Source organism: Chanodichthys erythropterus, chromosome 8 (assembly GCF_024489055.1).
Source record: "Chanodichthys erythropterus isolate Z2021 chromosome 8, ASM2448905v1, whole genome shotgun sequence".
Lineage (NCBI taxonomy): Eukaryota > Metazoa > Chordata > Actinopteri > Cypriniformes > Xenocyprididae > Chanodichthys > Chanodichthys erythropterus.
Window position 1 is genome coordinate 36,395,964 of NC_090228.1, and position 27,543 is coordinate 36,423,506.

The 27,543-nt window shown below is 42.5% G+C and overlaps 1 protein-coding gene and 1 long non-coding RNA gene across 6 annotated transcripts in view; one reads left to right on the top strand and one right to left on the bottom strand.

Moving 5' to 3' along the window:
* LOC137024861 (uncharacterized) lies at positions 1 to 25,683 on the top strand. Of its 4 annotated transcripts, none has more exons than XR_010895774.1 (5): positions 1 to 609; positions 20,262 to 20,419; positions 22,027 to 22,159; positions 22,369 to 24,155; positions 24,347 to 24,484. It is a non-coding gene; the product is annotated as an uncharacterized lncRNA (long non-coding RNA). The 4 variants fall into 4 exon arrangements; XR_010895777.1 differs by lacking the exon at positions 1 to 609 and adding an exon at positions 25,546 to 25,683 and having other exon boundaries at positions 19,699 to 20,419; positions 24,347 to 24,582; XR_010895776.1 differs by lacking the exon at positions 1 to 609 and adding an exon at positions 20,580 to 20,733 and having other exon boundaries at positions 19,699 to 20,419.
* Positions 616 to 27,543, bottom strand: part of LOC137024857 (membrane-spanning 4-domains subfamily A member 8-like) — a 29,412-nt gene continuing 2,484 nt past the window's right edge. The window contains exons 1-7 of one of the 2 annotated variants that reach the window (XM_067392801.1): positions 21,460 to 21,560; positions 20,256 to 20,463; positions 19,734 to 19,838; positions 15,388 to 15,456; positions 3,395 to 3,541; positions 2,964 to 3,080; positions 616 to 2,783 (exon numbers count right to left, since the gene is read on the bottom strand). In XM_067392801.1, the coding sequence (XP_067248902.1) occupies positions 2,700 to 2,783; positions 2,964 to 3,080; positions 3,395 to 3,541; positions 15,388 to 15,456; positions 19,734 to 19,838; positions 20,256 to 20,438 (705 nt within the window). In that variant the 5' untranslated portion in view covers positions 20,439 to 20,463; positions 21,460 to 21,560 and the 3' untranslated portion in view covers positions 616 to 2,699. Of the gene's footprint in view, positions 2,784 to 2,963; positions 3,081 to 3,394; positions 3,542 to 15,387; positions 15,457 to 19,733; positions 19,839 to 20,255; positions 20,464 to 21,459; positions 21,561 to 27,543 lie in introns of those variants that run through there. The other variant, XM_067392800.1, reaches the window with a different exon arrangement.

Consider the following 27,543-nt stretch of genomic DNA (forward strand, 5'->3'; position numbering starts at 1 on the left):
ACTTACTATGTCACGGCCACGACAAAACAAAAACAAAAAAGTAAACTGAACATGTCCCTTCCCAGTTACCATACATTTTAATTTAATTTACATTTTAAACTTTTAACAGTGCAAAAGTAAATATTGTTTTACTAAAAAAAAAAAAAAATCTAATCTTTTGCACTTTGCTCTCTTTTTAGGTTACTCTTCAAGTGAACTGAACAGAGATAAGATAAGGCAAATTCTACGTCAATAATTGTTGTCATAATTGTTGATACTCTTTCCCAGAATGAAATGGAAGTAGGTGGAGCTCTGGTGATTAGGAGGGGTGGTAAAGCCGGCCACGGAACCAGGAAATCAAGCCTGACACTTCAATATATCCCTATTATAAGATAATATTTTAAAAAAATCGTACATTGGTTGTTGAAGTCTGTTTGAAGTCACCATTATGGTGATCAGTGTTTGTGTAGTTGGGCACTTGCCATTGACTTTGGTTGATTTAATTCTCTTTCAGCAATTGAGCATGCTATCACTATCTTCGACTTTATTTCATGCTCTTGGATGCACTCACATACCTTTTATTATGTACACTTTTTGAAATCAATGTCTGACAGCTGGATTTTGACACATGTGAGTTCCTTTTGAATTTTCATTATCAAATTGATTTTAACTGTCTGATTGAAAGAGCTCTTCTCATAAAGAGAACAAACTGCTTATGATTATGGTTTTATTAGGCATTTTTATTGGTTTTTATATTGTTAAATGTTCTTGTTTGCATTGTGCACAAGCACTTTTTAACTGATATGTGTACAGATTTTGAAACCGCTTTGAAACGTTTTACCAGTGACATTGATTAATAATGTAATGATAATTAAAACTATTAAAATTTTAAATTCTACATTCAGCAGAAAGAGCAAAAGAAATGTATAATAAAGTTATAATCATATAATTCAATATATTGTATGTTTTAACCTTACATTGTTTTAACCTTATATTGTCTTGAAAGCAGTGCATTTACATCTCAGAAATATTTCCAGATTTCGACCTTCTCTATCCTTGCCTGATGCAGAAAGATTTATCCATGCCTTTATTACGTCAAGGCTTAATTACTGCAATTCCCTTTATTCTGGTCTTCCTGATAATTCTATTAAGGAACTGCAATATATTCAAAACTCAGCCACACGCGTATTGACCTATACAACGTCTCGTCAGCATATTTCTCTGGTTCTTCACAAACTACATACAGACACGTATCGATTTTAAAACATTGCTTTTAACATATAAAAGTGTCTGCCTGACTTAATACACTTTCAAGGAAGAATTTATAACAAAAAATTAAATAAAAGCACACCTCTTTTTTGGGTTAATTACAGCACAGACAACATACTATAATTTTTTTTATCACTGTCAGCAGTGGTTTATGTACATTTAAAAGGCTTTTCTGTACAATGACACAAAAATTTAGAGCACTCTATGTGGGTATGGGAAGCTTTTCAATTTGGGTAGGCCAAATCCAATGTGTGAACTGAAAATACATAGATGATGTGCACTTAAAAAATCCTGTTTGATAAATCAACATATAAAATAAAAAATGGCTTAAACAATGTCATCTCACATGATACTTAGCATAACACTCATAGAGTAAATTCTTGTCGAAAACACCCAGCATAAGTAGCAACTTTATGAATAAGTAATCACTGTAGGAAAAAACTTCTGTGACCGCTCTTCTTCACTGATTTATCTTCTCTTTTGCCCTAATGAATCTTTACTCACCAATAAGAGTGCACTTTCCTGTATGGAAGGTGGGACTAAAACTTTTACAGCCAATCAGAAAAAATGGTTTTGCTCCACCATGTTTGCATACATTATAAATATAGGTTCACACTCTAAAAAATAACAACAGTAATGAACACATTTGTATGTGTCCAGTTAAAATGTTCACAGATTTTTAATCATTGACAGGTTTTATTAACCCAAGTTTACTCAGGGTTACATAAAGAATAATAAAGTTTTATCATAGCATTCATACTGAACTTACCTGTCCTTGTATTTGGGATCCACTAAAGTATCAATGCAGTCGAGTGGCTATTACTATTATGAAATAGTATCTAGTCTTCAATAGTTATTGTTTACTAGAGGTGTAACGGTACATGTATTCAATACCAGTACACGTATTCATACATGCATTCACACTCTCAAGTATAGGATGCTTGGGCTTAAGCTTTAAATGCTTAAATATGTCTTATTTTTAATTTGCGTCTTTGTTCTTTTTATATAGCCTAAAAAAAATAACTTATAAAATAATATAGATGATAAAATCTATCATATTATTGTCATATAACCCATCCCTTGCACACCCATACATACCATGTAGGACTAGTCTTGATTTGGGTGATCTATCTGCATTTGAAAGTTTGAAAAGGTTTTAAATCTAGATAAAATTAGTAAAATTACTCAAAATCAAGTAATTTTAGCAAGCCAAAGTCAACTTTGTTTATATACAAAAGAAATTTCCCAAATTGTGGCTATTGAAAATGCAGAGTGGATAGTAACTTTTTCAAGCCCTGGTTACACCTTTAGTGTTTATACATTTGTGACTAAAAAAATCTTATTAACTGATCAAGTGATTTGTCCTTTGCTTTCATGCTCTTTTTAATATAAGGACATTAGAGATAATGGACAGGAAATCATTGGGGAACTCATGTGTGTCCCACTTTAACTTAACATTCATTCTTTAATTCACTGTATTGTGGAGGATTTTCAGCAGAAAGGTGATGCATTGAATTGTTGCTGACCCCCGATATCTGCAAGAAAAAAGATATATGATAAGCTTCCTTACTTACTGTTTGAAAAAAGCAAAAGACAGAAATCCTTCTGAAATGTCCTGGTGTGAAACCTTATGCTTTAATTTGGATTTATTAAAATAATTTCTGTATTTTAGTTATTTTTCAGTAAATAACTGAAAAACTTGACGCATCACTCACCTGTGGAGTAGAACAGCAGCAGGTGGCTTTACAGGCAAATGCTGACAGATAGATGGAGATGAAAAACTCAAGGGTGGCGAATATCAGTGATACACTACTGATTCCAAAGAAGAGAGTCTGAGAGAGAGCAAAAACAATAATGACAAAATAATTGATAATTAGCACTCACACTGGTACAATCAGCATTTCCGAATCTAATATCCTTGAGGTTCATATAGTAATACAACATATTTATATTAATGTATAATGTCAATGATTGCATTGTAAATGATCAGTAATAGTAAGAGATCTATAAACTACTTCTGAAAATGTTGGAAAAAGACTGGACAGATGGGTGCAGATTATGGCTTGACTTTTGTCAAGTGTTCTGACCACACAGTGATCTTACTGTAATTAATAAATACATTTGAATATAGAAGTTGGTGACATACCTTATACTTTGCTTCAATATCATAACAAGAATAATCATCTCTGCAGTAAGTGTTCATTGGCCCTTGGAGAAAATCTATTGAAATTACGATAAAGGAAAGGCCTGCAGTTATAGTACTAATAATGTTCATTCCCAGAGAACCTTTCACCTGTAGGTAGAAAAACAACAACAACAAAATAGGTTAAAGTAATAATAACTTTACCATGTTAACACAGATGTAAAAGGTATATGGATTGTAATGAAAATACACTGCTTTACATAAATAAATAAATAAATAAATAAATAAAATATACCCACATCAATTATCAGGGTCCAAGCACCAATGGCTTATGTGGATGATTAATGGATCATTTAAACTGAAATGTATCATTTAAGAAATAATGTGGTTTTCATGTAAAAGTCCAGTCAATTTTCACTAGCTATGTTTCCACTTATTTTTATCTGCATTTTGGGATATTGCTTAAAAAAATCCTGAATGGAAATGCCAAGATGCACATAAAAACCGTATGCACCAGTTGATTCGGATACATTTTTTATCCAATACGAAATAAACTACAATGGAAACACATTTACAAAATAAATTCCTCAATGCGCATCAAAAAACGTCATGTGACTTTGCAATGACACAGTAAAATTGGACTAACCATTGGAATGATCTCATTGCACAGCATATGAAATTCTTTTTTGATCATTCTGACATGTCTAAGCAAAGTCTGTCGTCAAAGTGGTTTGGTATAATTACCTGCCAGAACTGTCTTGCATGACTGCGTTTCGCTGATTTATAATATATGAATATTATTATATACAGTGGCTTCTCCTACTGCAGCAACTTCCACTATTCTTATTGATTTTTAGAGCCAGTTTATGAGGAAGTGAAAAATTTAACACAAATTTTTGAAATCCTTTTTTACTGTTGTAAGATAAAAAAAAATCATATAAAATATATGGGGTATATGTGGACATGTGTTAAACATTTAGGTAGGCCATTCAAATTTGATGTCATTAGTCACTGAAATTTTATTTATTTATTTTTTTTTAATGTAGCTGAATCATATTATAAGATTCATATTCATTTTTCATATTTTCATATTCATATTCAACTTCACCAATCCTTCAGTTACCATGCTAAAGGGATAGTTCACCAAAAAAAGAAAATTACCCCATGATTTATTCACCCTCAAGTCATCCTAGGTTTATATGACTGACTATCTTCGTTCAGACGAACACATTCACTGTATATTTAAAAATATCCATAGTCCTCCAAGGTAGTCCTCTATCTCTAGCAAGGAGAGTCAAAAGTTTGGTATCATTTGAAAGAAAACTTTTTACATGTTCAAATTTTGTGGTGATCACATAAAGAAATAAAAAGTTACAGCCTTTGGAACCAAGGTTTTGTTTAGTGCCCCTGATGGGCATTTTTAAAATCATACTTTCACGTGAAGTAACATTGCCTTGAACGTACTTCCGCTTTCCACATTCTTCAAAACGCTTATGCTGTATGTCCTTTCCTATTGTACTTATGGAACGAATGCGGTGGCAGTTTTGTTTTTTTCCGTAAGTCGAATAGGGAAGGCGTAGGACATACAGCGTAAGCGTTTTTAAGAATTTTGAAGGATGTTCAAGGCAATATTTTGTGGTTATAAAGCATATAGTTGTATTTTTTTTTTTTTTAAATGGCCACTCATTTCACTAGATAAGACCCTTATTCCTCATCTGGTATCATTTAAAGCCCTTTGAAGCTGCACTGAAACTGTCATTTTGACCTTCAACCATCTGGAGGCCACTGAAGTCCACTATAAGGAGAAAAATCCTGGAATGTTTTCATCAAAAACCTTAATTTCTTTTCGACTGAAGAAAGAAAGACATGAAAATCTTGGATGACATGGGGATGAGTAAATTATCAGCAAAAGCTTATTTAAAAGTGGACTAATCCTTTAAAAGCTTTAAAATGATACATATTATGTGTCATTGTTGTCAGAGGTTGCTTAGTAATTTGATAATAACTTTGGGTTTAAGGGATTAACTAAGGCCTAAACTTGGCTTACTTTAAGCCCTGTCTGTGAAACCGGGTTCCCTTTCGATACTTTCACTCATACTGCGTATGGGGAAAAGCTCCTTTTTTCCTCCTCGCTGAAGCCTTTTTCAATAGCGCAGTTGTGGCACCTGCAGAGACCCTCTGCAGGACGACAACGGCCAAGGTGAGTGCATCAGATGTCTGGGCAAGCCCCACGCAGAAGCCGCGCCCACCGAGACTTCATGCCTGCACTGCAAGTGCATGAGTCTCGCCTCTCTGCGCTTGCGGATCGCTCTCTTCAAAGAAAGTGGTCCCGCTCCTCACGCCCTCCCGTCTTTTTCCTCCCACGAGCTGGCTAGGAAGAGACAGCGGGGTAGAGGGGCTCAGCACTCGGATCTGAGAGAGCTCACGCCGGCCCAGCACCCGCCTGCGTCTCTCGGTGGAAGTGAGTGACCTCATCTCTTTTGGCGTATCTGAGGACGTGCCGCTCGATGACTCCATGTCACCTGTGCCATCTGAGATGGAGGAATGGGTCGGCGATGAGGACCCCGCCCGCCCCCCTGCTGTCATTGAAGCCCATCGAATCTAGGCCTGGGATGGACGACAAATTATTCTGCGTGCTCTCAAAGGCCGTCGAGGAGCTCGACTTGGATTGGGCCCCACCTGAAGAGCCGACTCGCAGCAGGCTGGACGAGTGGTATCTGCCGGGATGCCGCCAGACCCCCCGACAGCGATCTGCCCCCTTCTTCCCCGAGGTCCACGTGGAGCTGACGAAGTCATGGCGCGCTCCTTACTCAGCCCACCTGCGAACTTCGGTTCACCTCGGTTGACGGCTCATGTGAGAAGGGTTACGAGCAGATGCCGCTGCTGGACGAAGCCGTGGCTGCTCACCTCTGTCCTCCCACGGCTGTGGGCTGGAAAAGAAAGAGGGCCCTTCCAAGCTCTGTCGTACGAGCTCCGCCATTACCAGCCGAGCATACTCTTCAGCTGGGCAAGCTTCATTGGCGCTTCACACCATGGCCATTCTCCAGGTGTTCCAGGCCAAACTCCTCCATTCCCTGGATGAGTGTGGGATTGACGCACCAGCTTTCCGCGATCTACGCAGCACCACCAACCTGGCCCTGTGTGCTACAAAAACCACGGCTCAAGCCATCGGGAGATCCATGGCAAACCTCGTTGTGTTAGAGCGACATCTCTGGCTCAACCTAATGGAGATCAAGGAAGCGGACAAGATGGCCTTCCTGGATGCTCCAGTCTCGCCTTCCGGTCTCTTCGGACCAGCTGTGGAGGGGTTTACTGAGAACTGCACCGCCGCGCAGAAATCGTCCCAAGCCATGCCACATTTCCTGCCCAAGCACTCCAGCGCTTCTTCTACTGCAAGTCGGCCCAAGTCTGCGCCGACCCAGCACCAGAGCAAACCTGCCCCTTCCGCATTGCAAGCAGTGCCACCTAAGGAGCGACAGCGGGCATGACCAGCTAGACGCTCCACGCTCCCGAGACACCAGGGTCCACGGCCCAGAATAGTGCTGGACCCGACGCCTCTGGCGTCTTCCTGATCTGACGGGAAGAAAGAGGATGGGGCAAGGTCTTGCCGCGGCCAAAAGCACCCCAAAAGCTCTTGCGCACAGTTCCCCAGCCACCTCGTTCAGTTCCGGGTGTTGGGGACCAAAGTGTTGTTATGCGTCCTGGGTCCACAGTGGCTGCGCCCACGCAAAACGCCGTTCTCATGGCGAACACAATAAAGTTTTTAAATTGTCAAAAAGAGAGCAGATTTCTTCTTCCATTCACGTCAGTTTAAAGACCCTGTACAACGGTCCGAAGACCCCTGTACTTCAGCGGCGTGGTTCCCACTTCAGTCAAACCGGACAACGCTCATGTCCTCCGTGCAGAAGTGATGTCTCTGTAAAGAAGGGAGCCATAGAAATCGTTCCCCCTGCAGAGAGCGAGTCGGGGTTCTACAGCTGTTACTTCAGAAAGATGGCGGTCTCAGACCCATCTTAGACCTCAGACTTCTGAACCACTCCCTCATGAGATGGAAGTTCAGAATGTTAACGTTGAAACAGATCCTCGCACAGATACGTCCCGGGGACTGGTTCTTTTCGCTGGATCTAGATACCCCCCCATCACAGGCGATTCTTGAGATTCACTTTCAAAGGTGTAGCTTATCAATACATGGTCCTTCTCTTCGGGCTGTCCCTAGCTGCCTGCACGTTTACGAAGTGCATGGACTCGGCGCTTCTCCCTCTGAGACAGATGGGAATCCGAGTTGGATTCTGGATGACTGGCTCATATTGGCCCAGTCTCGTACCGAGCTAGAACGCTACAGATCCATGGTCCTCAGCCACCTTCAGTGCCTGGCTATTTTACAGCTATTTTTTCAAGAGCTCACTGCTCCCCAGCCAACGCATCACGTTCCTGGGTGCAGTTTTCGACTCAGTCCATATGAGGGCTGCAGTCTCACCAGAGTGCCCTCTTCTCGTTCCAAACGTTCCTGGAAGGACACCATGTCTTGGTCCAGTTGGACAGCATGACGGTGGTGTCTTACATAAATCGTCAAGGAGGCCTGCCGTCCAGCCACTTATGCGCCCTGACGAAGCGCCTCCTTGAGTAGGCAGTGCCCAGGCTGCGGTCGCTAAGGGCGACGCACATACCTGGAAAATTGAACCTGGGAGCAAACATGCTATCTCGGAGCAATGTCCCCTAGGATGAGTGGATGCTCCATCCCCAGACAGTTCAAAAGATCTGGGTGATCTTCGGGAGGGCAGAGGTCGACCTCTTCGCCTCAGCAGACAACTCTCACTGCCCAACTTACTTCTCAAAGGAGATGGATGCGCTGGCCCACGACTGGCCCAGGCTCCTCCTTTAAGGCTTTCCCCTGATTGCGATGATCCCTTATGTCATCAGGCGAATCAGGGAAGACGGGCACAGAGTCCTCCTGGTGGCCCCACTCTGGAGAACCAAAATCTGGTCTTCGGAGCTGTTCAGGCTTTCCACGAAAGCCCCTTGGCCAATTCCCCTGAGACGGGATCTCCTCTCTCAGGCGAACAGGACAATCTGGCACCCACAGCCAGAACTGTGGGCTCTACACCTCTGGTTCCTTGCTGGGAGCCGGTAAGCCTCCCCGGGAACATGCTACACACCATCTCTCAGACGCCTCTCTTGTTGGATAGTTGACGCAATCGCTCTATGTTACTCCTCTATGGGCCTGGATTGCCCCATAAGAGTAAGAGAACACTCCACTAGAGGTATGGCCTCTTCATGGGCGTGTTCTAGTGGTGTTTCACTCAAAGACATCTGTGAGGCGGCCGGCTGGTCCTCGCCATCCACTTTTGTCAGATTCTACAACTTGGATATCCCGACCTTGCATGCTCGGGTTCTCTCAGTGTGACACAACGGCCTCGTGTCGAGCCCCATCGCCGCACCTCTGTCGGAATTCTTCCCTCTCCAGTGTAACATAAGGGTTCGACGGCCCTTGGCCCTTCACGTATCCGCTGGGCCCCTAGACGCCCGAGTTCCTCTCATTGCCTGCCATGGCACGGCGTGATTGTATTCATTCCACATATGCACCATGAGTGAAAGTATCGAAAGGGAACGTACTCGGTTACATACGTAACCTCGGTTCCCTGAAATACAGGAACGAGTACTGCGTTTTATGCAGTGCCACGACACTGCGGCTCAGTGTCGTTGCTTCAGTCGAAATAAACCGAGTTCTATGGTGAAACACCTGCTTATATGGCTATAAGCCACGCCCGTTTTGGCGGGCTCGTTGGTACGCTGTTTTGTCATAGGCTCAAACGACTACACCGTGCCGTCATTGGATCAAAGAGTTTCATTCCTTTGAACCAATAGACGTGCAGTTACACTGCACTATTGAAAAAGGCTTCAGCGAGGAGGGAAAAAGGAGCTTTTCCTCATATGCAGTACTCGTTCCCGTATCTCGGGGAACCGAGGTTACGTACGTAACCGAGTACATTTATAAGTTCCATTAAGTTTGGTTGTTGTGTTTAGGAAATAAAGATCAATTTGAGAAAAATTAACATTACCACACTGTTTAATTCACTTATATCGTCTAACTTTTTGCCAGCAAAATCACTGTTATGGTTTGTTTTAGGTTTTGTTTCATATCTTTTATTTTGAAGTTTAGTCATAGACATGATTTCTGGTTTGTAGGGATGGGTATAGAGAACCGGTTTCATTTTAGAATGAAAATATAGCCATTCCAAATTTACCAGAACCGGTGATTCAATAAAAAACATGCATTTCAATTTGGCTTATTGGTTCCTGTGTGCGCATTTTAATGTGGTTTTAAACCATTTGATCTCAAAAAACTCACATACTGTTTTCTGTGCAGCAAACAAACACACACACATGTGTGCACAGAACAGCTTCTCATAGTGAATAGTGTGCGATAATGAACCAAGTTCTCTTCCTCGCTTTTTGCACAGCACACGTACAGACAAATACACAAAATATGTTAAAATATTCTGTACAGGAAATGAGTACAAACACACATGGGTTCCCATTCAGTCGGTCACGTTCGACGTACGTCGGACAGACCGACGAATAGGAATCTCGCTAGAGAGACCAATCTACTTCGAGTGTAACTAAACGAGCCAATGCACATTGGCATGCAATCATATGCATCAGCTGCTTACCTCGCAGCGCGGGTATATAATGAGCAGCAGGTGCGTTGCATCTTCAGCTTTTCGCTTCGGAGCCAAACCTTCCATGAAGACAGCTACTGAAAGCGAGTGTGGTGAACGAGTCTCTCTTCAAGACGTCTCTTTGTTGCGAGGTGCAGGCAGACAGCGCAGCAGCGGGGCCGATTCTCCTTTTGTTTTTGCCTTTTGTTTGATTGAGCAAGCTGTAATCAGCGTGAAGGCCGTTCTCACGGCTGGTGAAACGGTGCGCCTAGAGCACTAAAAAGCTGTTGTTACAGCTGGTAAGAGGAGCGCCTTCAAGGAGAGTGCACACGACAGGCTGCACATTCCCTGTCTGTGCTGCAGCGGCTATTCCCCTGCGTGCTTCAGCACCTAAAAGAGTCAGTCCTTGAAAGAGCTAACACGAGTAGTTTGCGTCTTTTTAAAGATGTCGTTCTACTTGTGTGTTTCTGGATGCGGTCGTTACCTGGCGCCTCGGGATGGTCACCAGCGCTGTATCGCGTGCTTGGGCTTAAGGCACGCTGAGGCACCGTTTGTGGATGAGTCATGTACCCATTGTGGGATGATGACCATCGCAGAGTTGCGGTCGAGACTCCACTTTCTGCAAAGGGGTGGAGTCCCGGTCCCGACGCCTCGCTCCAATCCTCCTCAGAGGGTTGCTGCGAGCGGCGGGGCTGGTGACTTGAGGATAACGGTGAGCGCGCTTCCTTCGGGGAACCAACCCCCTAGGAACCCTCCCCCCTCGTGCGCTCCGCAGCCAGTAGAGCTGCCCACGGAACGTGGTGGACCACCCCAGAGGTGTGTACCATCCGTTTCCTTCGGAGCTCCCCCAGACGACCGGATGTCGATCGCTGCATCGGAGGGTGAGCCTGAAACTTCTGGGGAGGATGAGTCGGAGCAGTTGCCTCCTTCGGGGAAATGATGGCTATGCTTTCCCGGGCCGCCAACAGGGTCGGGCTCGTGTGGAATCCTCCACCGTGTCCCGAACCCTCGAGGTTGGATGACTGGTATCTCGGGGTGGCCAGGGCTGGTTCTCAGCCCCCCACCCCAGTGCCCTTCTTCCCGGAGGTGCATGAGGAGCTCACAGGCACGTGGACGGCACCTTTTACTGCCCGAAACCGTGTCGGTGGGTCCTCCTCCCTCACCACCCTTGATGGCGGGGCAGCGAAGGGTTACACGCGCATACCCCCTGTGGAACGGGCCGTTGCTATGCAACTGTGCCCTAACTCCACCTGGCGGGGGGAGCCGTCTCTCCCTTCCCGGGCCTGTAAGTACTCGTCGGATCTTACCGGCAAGGCTTATCAGGCCTGTGGGGAAGCTGCCTCTGCCTTACACGCTATGGCGTTGTTGCAGGTCCATCAGGCCAAGGCACTGAGGGACCTGCACGAGGGTGGTCATGATCCACAAGTTCTCCAGGAACTTCGTGCCGCGACGGACCTCGCGCTTCGAGCGACGAAGGTTACGGCGCGGTCAGTGGGTCGTGCGATGTCCACTATGGTGGTCCAGGAACGCCATCTCTGGCTGTGTCTTGCGGACATGAGGGATACCGACAAGGTCAGGTTTCTTAATTCCCCCGTGTCCCAGACCGGCCTTTTCGGCGACGCGGTCGAGAACTTTGCCCAACAGTTCTCGGCTGTACAAAGGCAGTCTGAGGCCATCAGTCACATCCTGCCGAGGCGGTCAGCTGCTGTACCCAAATTTTCAATAAAAGAGCAGTTTCCTTTATCTCCGGGTCCGAAGAGGGCTCGGAGAGCAGTGGGAGGGCTAGAACCTCACCACTCTCATCCACCTCTTATGTCGCCAGCGGACAGCAGCGAGCAGCAGGTAAGCAAATCCTCGACTGCTCCCTCTGTCCACCCCTGGAAGCAGGTAAGTGTTGCACAGCACGCTGTGACCCCGCTTCGGGCCGCCTCACACAGAGAGCCTCCCGGGCCGCGTCCCTGCGTTCCACCTCGCTGCCCCGCGGCGGGTACGCCGGTGGTCCCCTTGGTGCCGCTGGTGCGGTCTCTGGGAGCCTGGCTAGCGCTCCCCAGTCCGTCTCGCTGGCTCCTCCGGACCATCAGGCTCGGCTATGCGATTCAGTTCGCCCGGAGTCCCCCCAAGTTCAGGGGCGTCCTCTTCACTTCAGTGAAAGATGCCGATGCCCCTGTTCTGCGTGCGGAGATCGCAGTCCTACTGGCGAAGGACGCGATAGAGCCGGTCCCTCCAGCCGATTTGAGGTCAGGGTTCTACAGCCCCTACTTCATTGTACCCAAGAAAAGCGGCGGGTTACGACCGATCTTGGACCTGCGAGTTTTGAATCGGAGCCTTCACAATCTAACGTTCAAAATGCTTACGCAGAAACGCATTTTCGAGTGCATCCGTCCCCAAGATTGGTTTGCAGCGATCGACCTGAAGGACGCGTACTTTCATGTTTCAATTCTTCCGCGACACAGGCCATTCCTGAGATTCGCGTTCGAAGGTCGAGCATATCAGTACAGAGTCTTACCCTTCGGGCTGGCCCTGTCTCCCCGCGTCTTCACGAAAGTCGTGGAGGGAGCCCTTGTTCCCATGAGAGAACAGGGCGTTCGCATTCTCAACTACCTGGACGACTGGCTCATTCTAGCACAGTCTCGGGATCAGTTGTGCGAACACAGGGACTTAGTGCTCAGGCACCTCAGCCAGTTGGGGCTTCAGGTCAACTGGGAGAAGAGCAAACTCGCCCCAGTGCAGAGGATCTCTTTTCTCGGTATGGAGTTGGATTCGGTCGAACGGGTAGCACGCCTCACAGAGGAACGTGCTCGGTCGGTGTTGAACTGCCTGAATACGTTCAATGGCAGGACAGCGGTCCCACTGAAGTTTTTTCAGAGGCTCCTGGGGCATATGGCGGCTGCAGCGGCTGTAACACCGCTCGGTCTGCTTCATATGAGACCGCTTCAGCACTGGCTTCACGGCCGAGTCCCGAGATGGGCGCGGCAACGCGGCACGTTCCGGGTGCCAATCACTCAGGAGTGCCACCGTACCTTCAGCCCGTGGTCGGACCCCTTGTTTCTTCGGGCAGGAGTGCCCCTAGAACAGGTGTCCCGGCATGCTGTGGTGTTCACAGATGCTTCTGCCACCGGCTGGGGTGCCACGTACAACGGGCATGCAGTGTCAGGGGTTTGGACGGGACCCCATCTGCATTGGCACATCAATTGCCTCCAGTTGCTGGCAGTACGCTTTGCGCTGAGCCGCCTCAAAGGCCTGCTTCGCGACAAGCATGTACTGGTCCGTACGGACAACACTGCGACCGTTGCGTACATCAACCGCCAAGGTGGTCTACGCTCCCGTCGCATGTCGCAACTCGCCCGCCATCTCCTCCTGTGGAGTCGGAAGCATCTGAGGTCGCTTCGCGCCATTCATGTCCCCGGTGTGCTCAACCGTGTGGCCGACGAGCTATCACAAGCTGCGCTGCCCGGAGAGTGGCGACTCCACCCCCAGGTGGTTCAGCTGATCTGGAGAGAGTTCGGAGAGGCTCAGGTAGACCTGTTTGCCTCACCAGAAACCTCCCCACTGCCAGTTGTTTTACTCTCTGACCGAGGGAACACTCGGGACAGATGCACTGGCTCACAGCTGGACCCGGGGCCTGCGCAAATATGCGTTTCCCCCAGTGAGCCTACTTGCACAGACCCTGTGCAAAGTCAGGGAGGACGAGGAGCAGGTCTTGCTCAGAGCACTCCAGATTGCTCCCTTTGAGCCTTTGCTGTCAGCAGACTTAAAGATTCTCTCTATGAAGACTTTGCTGCTGGTGGCATTGGCCTCCATCAAGAGGGTAGGGGACCTGCAGTCATTTTCGGTCGACGAATCGTGCCTAGAGTTCGGGCCGGGTGACAGCCACGTGGTACTGAGACCCCGGCCTGGCTACGTGCCCAAGGTTCCTACCACTCCCTTCAGGGACCAGGTAGTGAGCCTGCAAGCGCTGCCCTCGGAGGAGGCAGACCCAGCCCTGGCTTTGCTCTGTCCAGTTCGCGCCTTGCGACTGTACTTAGACAGAACTCGAAGCTTCAGGACCTCAGACCAGCTCTTTGTCTGTTACGGAGGCCAGCAGAAGGGAAAGGCTGTCTCCAAGCAGAGGATGGCCCACTGGATAGTGGATGCCATCGCCCTGGCTTACCAAGCTCAGGGCGTGCCCTGCCCGCTCAGGTTGCATGCCCACTCCACGAGAGGTGTGGCATCCTCCTGGGCGCTGGCTCGTGGCGCCTCGCTAACAGACATTTGTAGAGCTGCGGGCTGGGCGACACCTAACACGTTCGCTAGATACTATAGCCTTCGTGTCGAGCCGGTCTCCTCCCGTGTTTTCGCCTCAGGTCAGAGGCACGGAGAGGCCCCGGCTTAGTGTCGGTTTGCTGCGCTACATGCGCATTCTATTCTCCAGAGAGTCCCTGCGGGCAGACCCTGTTGAGTCCTCCGGTTACCCTTCGGCAGCCGACGTGGCGGAGCGTCTGGCGCCAGGCCTATACTCCGTTGTATCTTTGAGAACCGGATTTAGGCTGGGTTCCATATGTGTGACCCTACGGGGATCCCATATGGCTTTTTCCACGGCTGCTCCTAAACGAAGCCCGTGTCTTTCCCTCTGGGAGAACCCATCTCTCATCGAGTGGAGTCACCCCAGTTCTTCCATATGTTTTACAACCTACAAGGTTAGTCCATATGTACTTATCCATATAACTCCTTCGGGGAAGGATATGGCTTCCGCAGCGTTCCTTATTGCATGTAAGGCTACGCTTTCCCAGCGTTATCCAATTGTCGCACTGAGTGGGTTTTGGGAACAACAGTGATCGACCCTCTCTGTGTGAGCCTGGTCCCACCGTCCTTAGACAAGGGGGTTCAGGTGGGGGCAGCTCCTGTGGCGCTTTGGTAGGGATTCCTATTCGTCGGTCTGTCCGACATACGTCGAACGTGACCGACTGAATGGGAACGTTTCGGTTACATAGGTAACCCTCGTTCCCTGAAGGAGGGAACGGAGACGTACGTCCCGTCGCCACAGGCGTTGTCCTGCTGATGCTGCCGCCTGCTCGGTTCGGCTCCTCAGCGAAAACCTGAAGATGCAACGCACCTGCTGCTCATTATATACCCGCGCTGCGAGGCAAGCAGCTGATGCATATGATTGCATGCCAATGTGCATTGGCTCGTTTAGTTACACTCGAAGTAGATTGGCCTCTCTAGCGAGATTCCTATTCGTCGGTCTGTCCGACGTACGTCTCCGTTCCCTCCTTCAGGGAACGAGGGTTACCTATGTAACCGAGACGTTACAGTGCCTCGGGTGTTTAAACCCTAAAAAAATAAGTGTTGTGTACATACCAAACACAAACCGGAGGGTGAATGCAGTTTGTTTTCTGCAGCAATGCAGAGTGATCCTGCGGAAATGTACTGAGAGCAGAGAGAAAGAACCAAATCAAGACTTTGGCTGGAATATGTAACTTGTGTTATAAGTAACATTACACTCGTATCACACTTGTAGCCATGATATACAGCTATATATTAGCATGGCTGTGATTCGGCCATATGTAATCTCATTGTGCTGATATACAGGCATATCGCATGGCTAAGAGTGTGATATTGCATTTATACAACAGTTCGACAGCACAAGTGTGTAAATAAATAAGACCAACAACGGAGTGTCTTTAAAGGTGCCCTAGAACCTTTTTTCACAAGATGTAATATAAGTCTAAGGTATCCTCTGAATGTGTCTGTGAAGTGTAGCAAATTATCTCAAAATACATATGAATAATTAATCATAACTAGTTATAATTAATTATTAATATTTGGATCAGTTAATAAATTAATATTACAATCAATTAACCCATTGTCCAATGAACACACAGTGTTTATTGTTTATTAATTCTAAGAAATGTTCATTTCCAGGGTATGGGAAATAACAATCTTATTGTACAGTACTACTAAAAGCATGTAGTTGGGATCGACATGAATAGGGACTCCAGCATATGAGCGCAAAACACAGACATGAACAAGACTTTATTAACCTGACTAAACACTTAAACTACTCTAACATTCACACACATACATGCATACAGTTTACCAAGAGAGAGAGAGAGAGAGAGAGAGAGAGAGAGAGAGAGAGAGAGCTAAAGCAGAGTACAGGAAAGCAGGAAGTTACAGCATTGTTGGACATTCAGCAGATCAACAGCCTTGAGCAAACCATCAGTTTAGTTTTAACAGGCACTTCTTTAAAAGGGGTAAGGATACTCAATGTATCCGATAATGAGACTAAGTTTGATACTTGCATGTCTCTCCAAGTTGAATTAAAACTGTCTTGATGCAATTTGTGGAGGCTCCCATTGAATCTTTGCTGATATTGTCTTGATGAAAGAGAACCAGTTGGATTCAGAGGATCTTTGGTGAATGGAAGGTCTAGGCCGAGGCCTGGCACAAGCCTGGGGTTCCTTAGAAGCATCTAGCTTCTTACAGCATCATCTTGACGTCAGCATTTGTTAGTAAAAGAGAAGAAGAGGAGGAAGAGAGAGTTGATCTTGTGATCAGTGAATATAAGGGGTGAAGATGTCACACCCTCTTAAGGTGTCTGAGCCAATAAGTCTTTGTTCTGTAGCAAGATATTAGCATAAGACACTGGATTGGATGAATGAGAAAAGAACCTTCTAGATTCTTATAATACTAATGTGTCACAGAGTTAGTAACACGTAACACAAATTTCCAAATAGGAAACGAAATTTGGAGTCCGTAGATACCAAACATGCTACTGGTGTGATTTCAGTTATCTATACATTTGCAACTATGGAACATTAATACCAAAATAGTTCAAAAGAGAGAATTAATAAATAGAATAAAGCCTATAATAGGAAAGTCATGAGATGGGAAAATTGGATACATGTTTATACATTTCCCAAGTGGTTATATAGAGAATACATAGGATTAAGAGAGTTTATTTGTCCCTCTCAGAAAGTCACTAGTCTCTACAGCATTCTTTCTGATCATAAAAGTACCATATATCTGTAACAGGACACCTAGTTCGGCCTGTGTGCTAGCTACATTTGGGATTCTGGTTGCAGTTTTAGGGGGGTGGGTTCACAGAACTTTGATAAAGTGAGTTCATAGGTAAAATGTTGAAATATATTGAATAATTTTGTGTGCCTGATTGGTCCAGACGCTACAGAAGTTTACCCCATATATTTTTTATTATTAAATTTTTTAACTGCCTATTTTGGGGCATAATTAAATATGCGCAGATTCAGCGAGCGGCCCCTTTAAATGCTCGCGCTCCCCGCCACCGAGCTTGCAACTCTATAATACATTGCATAAACAAAGTTCACACAGCTAATATAACCCTCAAAATGGATCTTTACAAAGTGTTCGTCATGCAGAATATCAGATCATGTAAGTATAGTATTTATTTGGATGTTTACATTTGATTCTGAATGAGTTTGATAGTATGCTGCAGCTAATGGGCTAAAGCTAACATTACACAATGTAGGAGAGATTTATAAAGAATGAAGTTGTGTTTATGAATTATACAGACTGCAAGTGTTGGTAACGCTTTAGATTACAGCCCAGAAAGTACCGCGTAATTACAAGGAATTCACAGCATAACTTTCAATAATTATAGTGTAACTATACAGTAAGTATGTGTAAGTATAGGGGAACAATATGTAAAGTATTGGTTACCCTCTTATTTCTTGTAGTTACAGGGTAAGTAATTAATAAAAAATAAATAAATAAATAAATAAAAAAACGCAAACGGTTTTGCCTGTTGTTCAGAGGTCTTTTGCAAAAAAAGGGGTCTGCGGTCTGGGGTGACGAGCTTCTATGACTGCGTAGACTATAATAAAAGATAATGAATTTCAAACCTGAACCAAACATATTTTTATTCAAAGATCAACAGTCTGTCATTAGTCTTTAGTCTGCCACAAAAAAACAACATTAAAATCATGAACTCAAATGTCATTTTGAAAAGAAAAAAAAAAAAAAAAAAAACAATGACTGTTGTAAGTAACAGTGATGATGTCCCAGACTTGATGTATTAGATTTAAACAATAAGACTAAACATGTTGAGCTATATAACAATAATTAGTTTTCTGTCTATAAATATATCAAAACAGTTGTTCCCTTGTCTATTGAAACATGTAATATATTAAAGCTTATTTGGTCTTTCCATGGTCAAGTGGTTTTTGGATATTTTACTGCAAAAATATTACATATTGTACCTTTAACAGCACTAAAACAACATCATTTGTTTACTAAAGTCCCTTTCAATTTAAAAGTCTCTTGCGACTGTAACTAATATAACTGATTAATCTAACTTTCACTCAATCCATATCACACACTAATGGATCCTTTCTCAATAGCAAAAACAACATATTTATATAAAATAATATTTATTCAACAACAATATTTAAATTAAAAGATTAGGTCACTTTCAAATAAAAATTAACCCAAGCTTTACTCACACTCAAACCATCCTAGGTGTATATGACTTTCTCCTTTCTGATGAACATAATCAGAAAAATATTAATAAATGTCCTGACGCATCTGAGATTTATAATGGCAGTGATAGGGATCAATGAGTATGAGCTGAAGAAAGTGCTTCCATCCTCATCCATCCATCATAAATGTATGCTCTGGGGGCTTAATAAAGGCCTTCTGAAGCAAAGCGATGGGTTTATGTAAAAAAATATATATATATATCCATATTTAAAACAAGTTATTAAGTAAAATATCTAGCTTCTGCCAGACCACCTTCCATATTCAATGAACGAAGAAAGCGGAAAACTACATCCTACACCTTCTCTATTCAACTTACGATAAAAGCTTCACTGATGCGACTCCAGTTTACACTTTTTTTGCAACTTTAATAGGGAAGGCGGTCTGGTGGAAGCAAGTCATTTTACTTCATAACTTGTTAAATATAATTTTTTTTTTTTTTAAACAAATGCATCACTTCACTTCATTTTCATCATATGTTCATCAGAAAGAAGAAAGTCATATACACCTAGGATGGCTTGAGGGTGAGTAAAGCTTGGGCTAATTTTTATTTGAAAGTGAACTAATCCTTTAACAACAAAAGCCATTATAAATGTCAATACAAAATAAACACAATTGTACAATTCAGTCAAACTTACAAAAGCAGTGCTCTTCAGGATGCAAATTAAATATAGCCTTAATATTAAATTATTAAATTTAAAATAGCCCAATTCGATTTGCTCAGGTACAAGTAATAGATTAATAAGGCCAAAGATTGCCCGGGCCATTTTATGTAACCAAAATTAATTATATCTCATGTTTAACCACTATAAGAGCCAGCGGCAAATCCCCGAAGCACTGGCCGAGATGAAGCTGTTCTCAGCGGGTACACGAGCACTGAACGGCCGCTGACAGCCTGGAGCTTGCATCACTGAAAACGTCTAAACAAATTGTAAAATAGGCGCTATGATTAAATATGAGTCTCATTTTTCAAGTCAAAACAACTCTCTTCTCGCCTAAAAAAAACTTTTAAAACTACAGTTCCTTGTACAAATATAGTATTTGAAAAAAAAAAATAGTTATAAACGGTGAAGAGGTAGGAGTGCTGTTATCACTAGTATATCGCATGGCTTTCAGGCAGTAAGATTCGAGAACCAGAAAGAACTGTTGTATAAAAAGACACAACACTTAATTGTATAGTTGTTTCTTACGATGAGAGTATACCAAGGAATACCAAAAATGGCAAAGCTGGATCCATGAACTGTAGACATGATTCCCAGCAGGAGAGTGAACAGACCAATCATTATCTGGACAGTCTGTGAAGGACAAGAGAGTCTTTTATAAAGTAAGAAAAACAATATTACACTTTGAGGAACAATATACATTCAAAACAGCTTTAGTTATGGGCTTATGCTTGTATAACAAAGATATCTACCTACTCTCATGAATACTGATTCGCAGATGAGCAAAATCTATCCATTACTTCACTACTTTACTACACTATTCATTTTTATGATTTTACTCTGTAAATGATTAACTTTATCTTATATTGCTGTCTTCCCGGCAGTGTCACAAGGCAATAAACCACACTGTTCAATAATAAAAAAAATGTGTTTGCTTTGTTCATGTGTGGTGCACATGACCTTATTAGAATTTAGTCATGTACTTTCCTTACCTCACACTGACATACACAAATAAAAATCTATTATTTGGGTTTCTCAACAATTTCTCACCCCAAGGGCTTTTGGATGGCCTTTTAGAAGTATCTGTCCATGAAGAGGTGAAACTCCCGCCACCTCCTGTACATAAACAGGCACAGGAGCATTTGTCCCAGTTCCAGCTGCTGTTGTTTGTGTTGGTGGTTGAAACTGGATGACAAGCGTCGAAGAGTTCACGGGTACGACAGTTTGAGACATTCTTCTTTCTGGATCTGATATTGACCTGTACAAAAACATAGTAAATCAAGACTAGATATGATATTAGATTTTACATACATTTTCTATAAACAAACTTTCCAGTTTATTTATTAAAATATTATATATTCATTATATTGTAAGGCAAAAAGAACTTCAGATGCTTTTCCTGAGATACCGACAACACAAAAGTTCCGGCTAACTCTAAGTACACTTGAACTAGTGCCAAGACTGTAAGGGCTAAAAAGGGGAATTTCCATTTAGGACAACAGAATGTTTCTCGACCAAACTAAATAAGGTGAGCTTTACCTCTAATTATTGTAGCAACTCTAGCTAAATGTAGATGGGAAACCCTGGCATGACCAAACCGAAGCTACTATCAGAGAAAGAATGGTCAAAAATCAATTGGCATTCTAACCTAAATTCATGTAATTGGAATTAAACTACTTTGCCATCGGAAACCGTCGTTAGCTACAATATTTATTATTAGGCTATTACGAACATGTTGTTGAAACACTTTTGCATGTAATTATGTCGATAGTAGTTATTTTCATTGGTTAAATTATTATCATCAACTAGAATTAGTCTGTGAAATTAGAGAATGTAGTATATAACAAACAGCTCATGTTTAAAGTGATCGATATCATTTAGGCAAGGGTTCCCAAACACATTCTTGGAGTCTCCCCAAAACTGCATGTTTTCCATGTCTCCTTAATTAAACACCTAATTCAGATCATCAGCTCATTAGTCGAAACTCCGAGACCTGAAATAGGTGTGTCAGACAAAGAAGACATGCAAAATGTGCAGTGCTGGGAGACTCCAGGATGTGATCGGGATCCCCAGATTTAAGTCATTTAGCAGATGCTCTTTTCAAAGCACTTCTAAAAGTGCCCAACCAGCAATTATAGATCACTACCAAATAAAGGAAATCCATTAATTAATAAATGATATAAATAAATGCAGACATAATGCAAAGATTGGCATCAGTATAAAGGTAGTCAGATAGTCAGTGTAAGTGCTTTACCGGAAAAAAATCTTCTCTTCAGTTGGTTTACTGCACTTTGCTCTGTAGTTGAGATCACTCTTCAGAGATGAGCCGACGCAAGTAAGATAATGAGGGTGAGTAATGCTGATAATGTTTCCCAGAATGAAAGGGGAAGTAGTTGGAGCTCAGGTGGCTAGGAAGGGTGGTAAAGCAGGCCATAATAGTCATAATAGCAGGGACGGACTGGGACTAAAAAATAGCCCTGGACTTTAACTAGGTCCGGCCCAAAGCAATCGGCACGCGGAAACTCGACAACAACAACAATAACGCCTGGCATGAGTGTCACAAGACTTTAATTGTGGCTCATGATACTAAACCATCCAAATTATAGCAATAGTACTGATGTTGACTAGATGTTGTGTTAAAAGCATATTATTCTAGATTAACTTGAATACTCATATAGAAATGGAGGTCTCAACACACTGCAGTCCCTCTGGCTAAACCCGTGGCCGCGTTATGCATTTTGTTTGTTTCTATGCTTCTATCTAATGTCTTTGCTGTTGGTTTCTTCATACTCTTCCACTTCTTCTTCTCCTTACTTGGCAGCCACGGCTAGAGCAGCTGGCATCCAACTTAAAGGTGCATTGCTGCCACCTACAGTACTGGAGTGTGAAACAGATTAGTGGGGGAAAAAACAGGTGATGACTGCGTGCTTGGTGCTTGGCGGGTGGTGGGCTGAGTAAGTTCCCTCTCACATATTTAGAGTGACAGCACCTGATTCATGTCTATTTAAAGGGGTCATGAAGTGCATTTTATATTATTTTATAATGTTTCCTAAGGTGCACTTATAATGTTAGTATGATATTTGGATCATAAATTTGTTTAATTATTTAGAAATAAAAGACATTTTTCCTAACCTGATTTTAGCCCTCTTATTTGGTTTTAAAGGGTGTGTCTGCTGTAAGACTTCAGTGTGAACACCTACTGCTGTGATTGGCTAACATCAGCTGGAGAAGAAAAGACATGTAAACTGTAAAAGAATTAAGAATCAAGGTGAAGAATTAAGTGTGAAACCATCAGGAACCCTTTAGTCTCCAGCTCCACCATTTTCCAGAACTGCAACCTACCTGGAGTCTACAAAAGTGCAAGGTGTCAATCCTAAAGGATTAGTCCACTTTCAAATTAAAATGTCCTGATTATTTACTCACCCCTTTGTCATCCAAGATGTCCATGTCTTTCTTTAGAAAATGACAGATTGTTTCGCTATATAAGACCCTTATTCCTCATCTGGTATCGTTTAAGGCCCTGTCCACACGGAGATGCATTTCTGTGAAACCGCACAAATTTTTTAGCGGATAGGCATTTCGTCCACACGGATCCGGCGTTTTCGAAAGGTGAAAACGGTATTTTTTGAAACCGGGTCCCAGAGTGGAAAAATTTGAAAACGCCGGCTTGGCGTTGTCATGTGGACAGCCTAACCATATATTTTCTGAAACGATGATGTTATCACCCCACGTGTCGACCCTAGTCAGACGCGCTAACAGCACAAAACAGCACCAACAACAGCAATAGCAGACTCTACATGCTTGCGTTTGTGCTGCAGAAGCTACTGAACCAAAATAAAGTGTTATATCTAAGCTTTGCTAAAGTTTGTATTCGCCGCGCAAGGTTTATGCACATGCTCCAAGTCTTCTTCGCTGCTTTAAGTGCATTTCTGCGGCAGAATTACAGCGCCACATAATGGTCTGGCATGTATAGTACATCGTTTTGAGTGGTTTCGTGTGGATGCAGATATTTTTTGAGACGAGGAAAAAAAAAGATTGGTTTAGGGTAAGCTCCGGCTTTGTGTGGACGTAGCCTAAAGCTCTTTGAAGCTGCACTGAAACCATTTGGAGACCATTGAAGTCCACTATACGGAGAAAAATCCTGGAATGTTTTCACCAAAAAATCTTAATTTCTTTTCGACTGAAGAAAAAAAAGACATGAACATCTTGGATGACATGGGGGTGAGTAAATTATCAGGAAATGTTCATATAAGTGGACTAATCCTTTAAAATTAAATTACTAATTTAATGTTCAATGCTTCTTTGCTGCTATGTGTCCTCAAAAATTAAAATATTGCTGTTATGCATGTTGTGTATGAACAGTTTAAATTTACTGAACAATTATATTGTAATATAATTATACTGTGATTTCATTCAATTTAATATTAAATGTTGATGTTGATATGGCATGGTAATTGTGAAGAAAAAAATCATGTCAAAAAGTTTGTCGACCCCTGCAATAGAAAAGAACTACTGAAGAGAAAAATCATAACGGTCAGGAAAGAAAGAAAGAAAGAAAGAAAGAAAGAAAGAAAGAAAGAAAGAAAGAAAGAAAGAAAGAAAGAAAGAAAGAAAACAGACAGAGTTTTTGGCCTGAGCTGCTCTCAACAAGAGGGAGGGAGCGTTTCCACAATCTTTCCCTGATAGCAACATAATGTCGGCCCAGATCTGGCCCAAATCTGGTCTGCGTGTAAGCCACATGTGTGATCCAGATATGGGCCGCACTATGTTGCTGTCTGGGATGCTTTAACTGAGAAACATGCACTGGTCTCTTACTGTCCCAAGGGAAAATAAAACTTTCCACGAATGAGCACACAACATAGGGAAGCTGAAATCAGCAACAGAAAAGACAAGAAGTCAAAGATGATTATCAACCACAACAGGGCCAAAGGAGTCATCGACATACTCAAGGTATTTTATTATTTTGATATTTTAGCATTTTCAAATATTTTATTTAAATAACGTATATCAAGTGAATTGTCAGGTTACTTTTACAATGGGAGGTAGTCATTTTGTTGTCTAGAGGAGCTAATTTACAATTTCCTTGTAGCAGACTTCCATTGATTTATAAAACAGTGGTTTACTCTCTGTTTTTTTGTCAGTATTTCTCCCAGAGCAAGCCATTAAGATGAGGCATGGACAGAAAGACCATTGTGGATACTGCAGCAATTGCAGAGCTCAAGCCTTGTGACATCGAAGCCTACAAAGATTTTCATGGCACCTTCCAAAGAAGATAGAAGCTCTGATTTTGCAGAACATTGCAGATAATTATGCAGACAGGAGCCACTGCAAAGCATCATCGAAGAAAAAAAGAAAACTGGCACGCTTATAGACTTCAGTAAGAGACAAAAATAAGTGCTCTCTTCTGTTGCCTTCTGGATGTTAAGTGAGGTTATGCTCCTTTTTATTGCCTCAAACATAGTTTATAACCACATGAATTGCTACAAGCAATTACAGCCTGATTGGGTGATTCGATGTAGGCATTGACTTATCCGAGTCAATTTTTCCAGCTCTGCTCAAAGGGATCTGCACTGTCCTGGACTGGTGTGAGGTCCCTCTTGGGCACTGATGTTTTAGGGCCTTTCCTAACACTTTCCTAACAGCTTTAGGGCCTTAAATAAGGTTCTAATACTAGTTGCTGCCATGGGAGCAATGTTGTATGCCAATGTGATGTTTTAACGGGCAAATGTAAATGTTACATGTGCACCAATGATTTCACAGTCTTCAGTCGCTGAAGATGTTGAGAGAACAAAGAATAGGATGTTGTGTTGAAACATGGTTTCTTCTCAAACTGCCTCACTGATGCTGTACCACTGTCCAATCTCAAGACAATATTCCCCTCCGACTGTCAGTTCTGCTGATCATGTTTGGTCAACTAGTGTTATACATAGGAATGCTAGCTGAATTAAACCAGTATTTCCACATGCCATTTATAATATAATGGAAAGATTGTATAGGAATAATATTAGTTGCATATTGCAGTGGACTCATGAACTTAACTCAACAAATAAAAACCACATTTAGCAGAATTGTAAATGTATATTTTCAAAGGTTTTTATTGACTTTATTGTTGGGATTTATTTATTTAGAAAATGATTTTTTACATAAAAATGTTTCTAATCTCATTACAAAGGGAATGACAGTACTGAGGAAAAGAGAATACAATACAATAATAAAATATAACACTGAATAAGGTCTGATTCAGTTCAACATTAATCACAGCATTCAATTTTCTACAAATTTGCTTTTTAAAACAATTTTAAAATATATATATTTTTGTTATCTTCCTCATGGTCCACAGGCATTAAATATCATTGATTATCTGCATGACTACATGACTGAACATGACACTTCTGAACCCAAGAAAGAAACACTGGTTTTTGGACCAATCAAGATTCCAGTTCCCAGGAATTTACCAGTCCAGTCCACCCAGACCAATAGATGCACCCATGTCAACTCCAAGTCCCAGTTTAGCAGCAACTGGGCCAGCTTTTGCTGAAACGCTTCCAACTTCAGCATGAGCCATCACTCCAGCTCCAGTTGCACTCGCTTCAGCACCAGCCGAAGCGTTTGGGCCCTTGGCATCTGCCTTCAATACACTCACTTCAGCTACAGCACGACCCACTCCTGCTTCTGCATAGACTCCTGCCTTGGGAATTCTGTGTCCTGGTTTGTCTTCCAAACTTAAAAAATATTTTTGAAGATTCGCATATTTGCCCTCTACACTGGTGCTTTTTGGATTGTCAAATGTGTCAATGATGTTTATGATGTCCAGTAAATCAACACTGACTTATGCAAGTTGGATACTTGGTTTTTTTGTTGTTTCCTTTTTGATTTCCCATTTTTCTTTTTTAAGTAAATTCTTATTTATGCCACTTGAAATATTGAAATCTACGGGGTGTCGTGTTCCCCATAGCCATTTGGTATAAATTAAATTTGATTTGTCATCTGTAGATAAAAGACAAATAGTTGCATGAAGTTCTATTTCATTATTTACATAATTTTACCAACAGTTTGTTTACAAATGTACAGATATCTATTCATCTGGATGGCTAATAATTTTGGAAATGTTAATTACTGACTCCAAAACACATTTTATGATATGTTGCATTAGTATTTATGGTCACTCTGAATGGACTGAATTTGGACTTTGGATTTTTCCTTATATGTGTCTGTTTTATTAGTAGTTGTTCAGATAAAGGCCTGTATAGTTCAACTCGATAAGAATCAGTGTTTCTGTTTCATTTTAAAATGGTTTTATTTTCTTCACTCTGCAATCTAATTTTCTCACTTTACTCAGTATTTCCCAACCTGCTAAAGAGATCAAACAATAATATATATATATATATATATATATATATATATATATATATATATATATATATATATATATCAGTGGTGGGCATAGATTGATTTTTTTTTTTATCTAGATTAATCTCACTGTAATCTTCGAATTAATGTAGATTAATCTAGATTAAAATGGCTCATTTGAATTCTTCCGAAGATATTCAGAATATGTGTGCTACCCAAATAATGACTAAGGCTACGTCCACACGAAGCCGGAGCTTACCCTAAACCAATCTTTTTTTCCCTCGTCTCAAAAAATATCTGCGTCCACACAAAACCACTGAAATGACTCAAAACGATGTAGTATACATGCCAGACCATTATGTGGCGCTGTAATTGCCGCAGAAATGCACTTAAAGCAGCGAAGAAGACTTGGAGCATGCGCATAAACCTTGCGCACTGAATACAAACTTTAGCAAAGCTTAGAAATAACACTTTATTTTGGTTCAGTAGCTTCTGCAGCAAGAACACAAGCATGTAGAGTCGGCTATTGCTGTTGTTGGTGCTGTTTTGTGCTGTTAGCGCGTCTGACTAGGGTCGACACGTGGGGTGATGACATCATCGTTTCAGAAAATATACGGATTGCCCCGTCCACACGACAATGCCAAGCTGGCGTTTTCAAATTTTTCCACTCTGGGACCCGGTTTCAAAAAATACCGGTTTCACCTTTCGAAAACGCCGGATCCGTGTGGACGAAACGCCTATCCGATAAAAAATTTGTGCGGTTTCACTGAAACGCGTCTCTGTGTGGACGGGGCCTAAAAGTAATCTGCCATTTTGTCCGACAAAGCAGTCAGGAGTTAGAAGATTAACCTTGGTGGGGTTAAACTTGAAAAATTGTGTATATAGACATCTTTCCGCGTTTGAAACAACATTGATTCTCATGTTCATTGATGTTTATTTGATGCTATAAATGGACTCGTAGTAAGAGATTTTATGAATCGGTTTACAA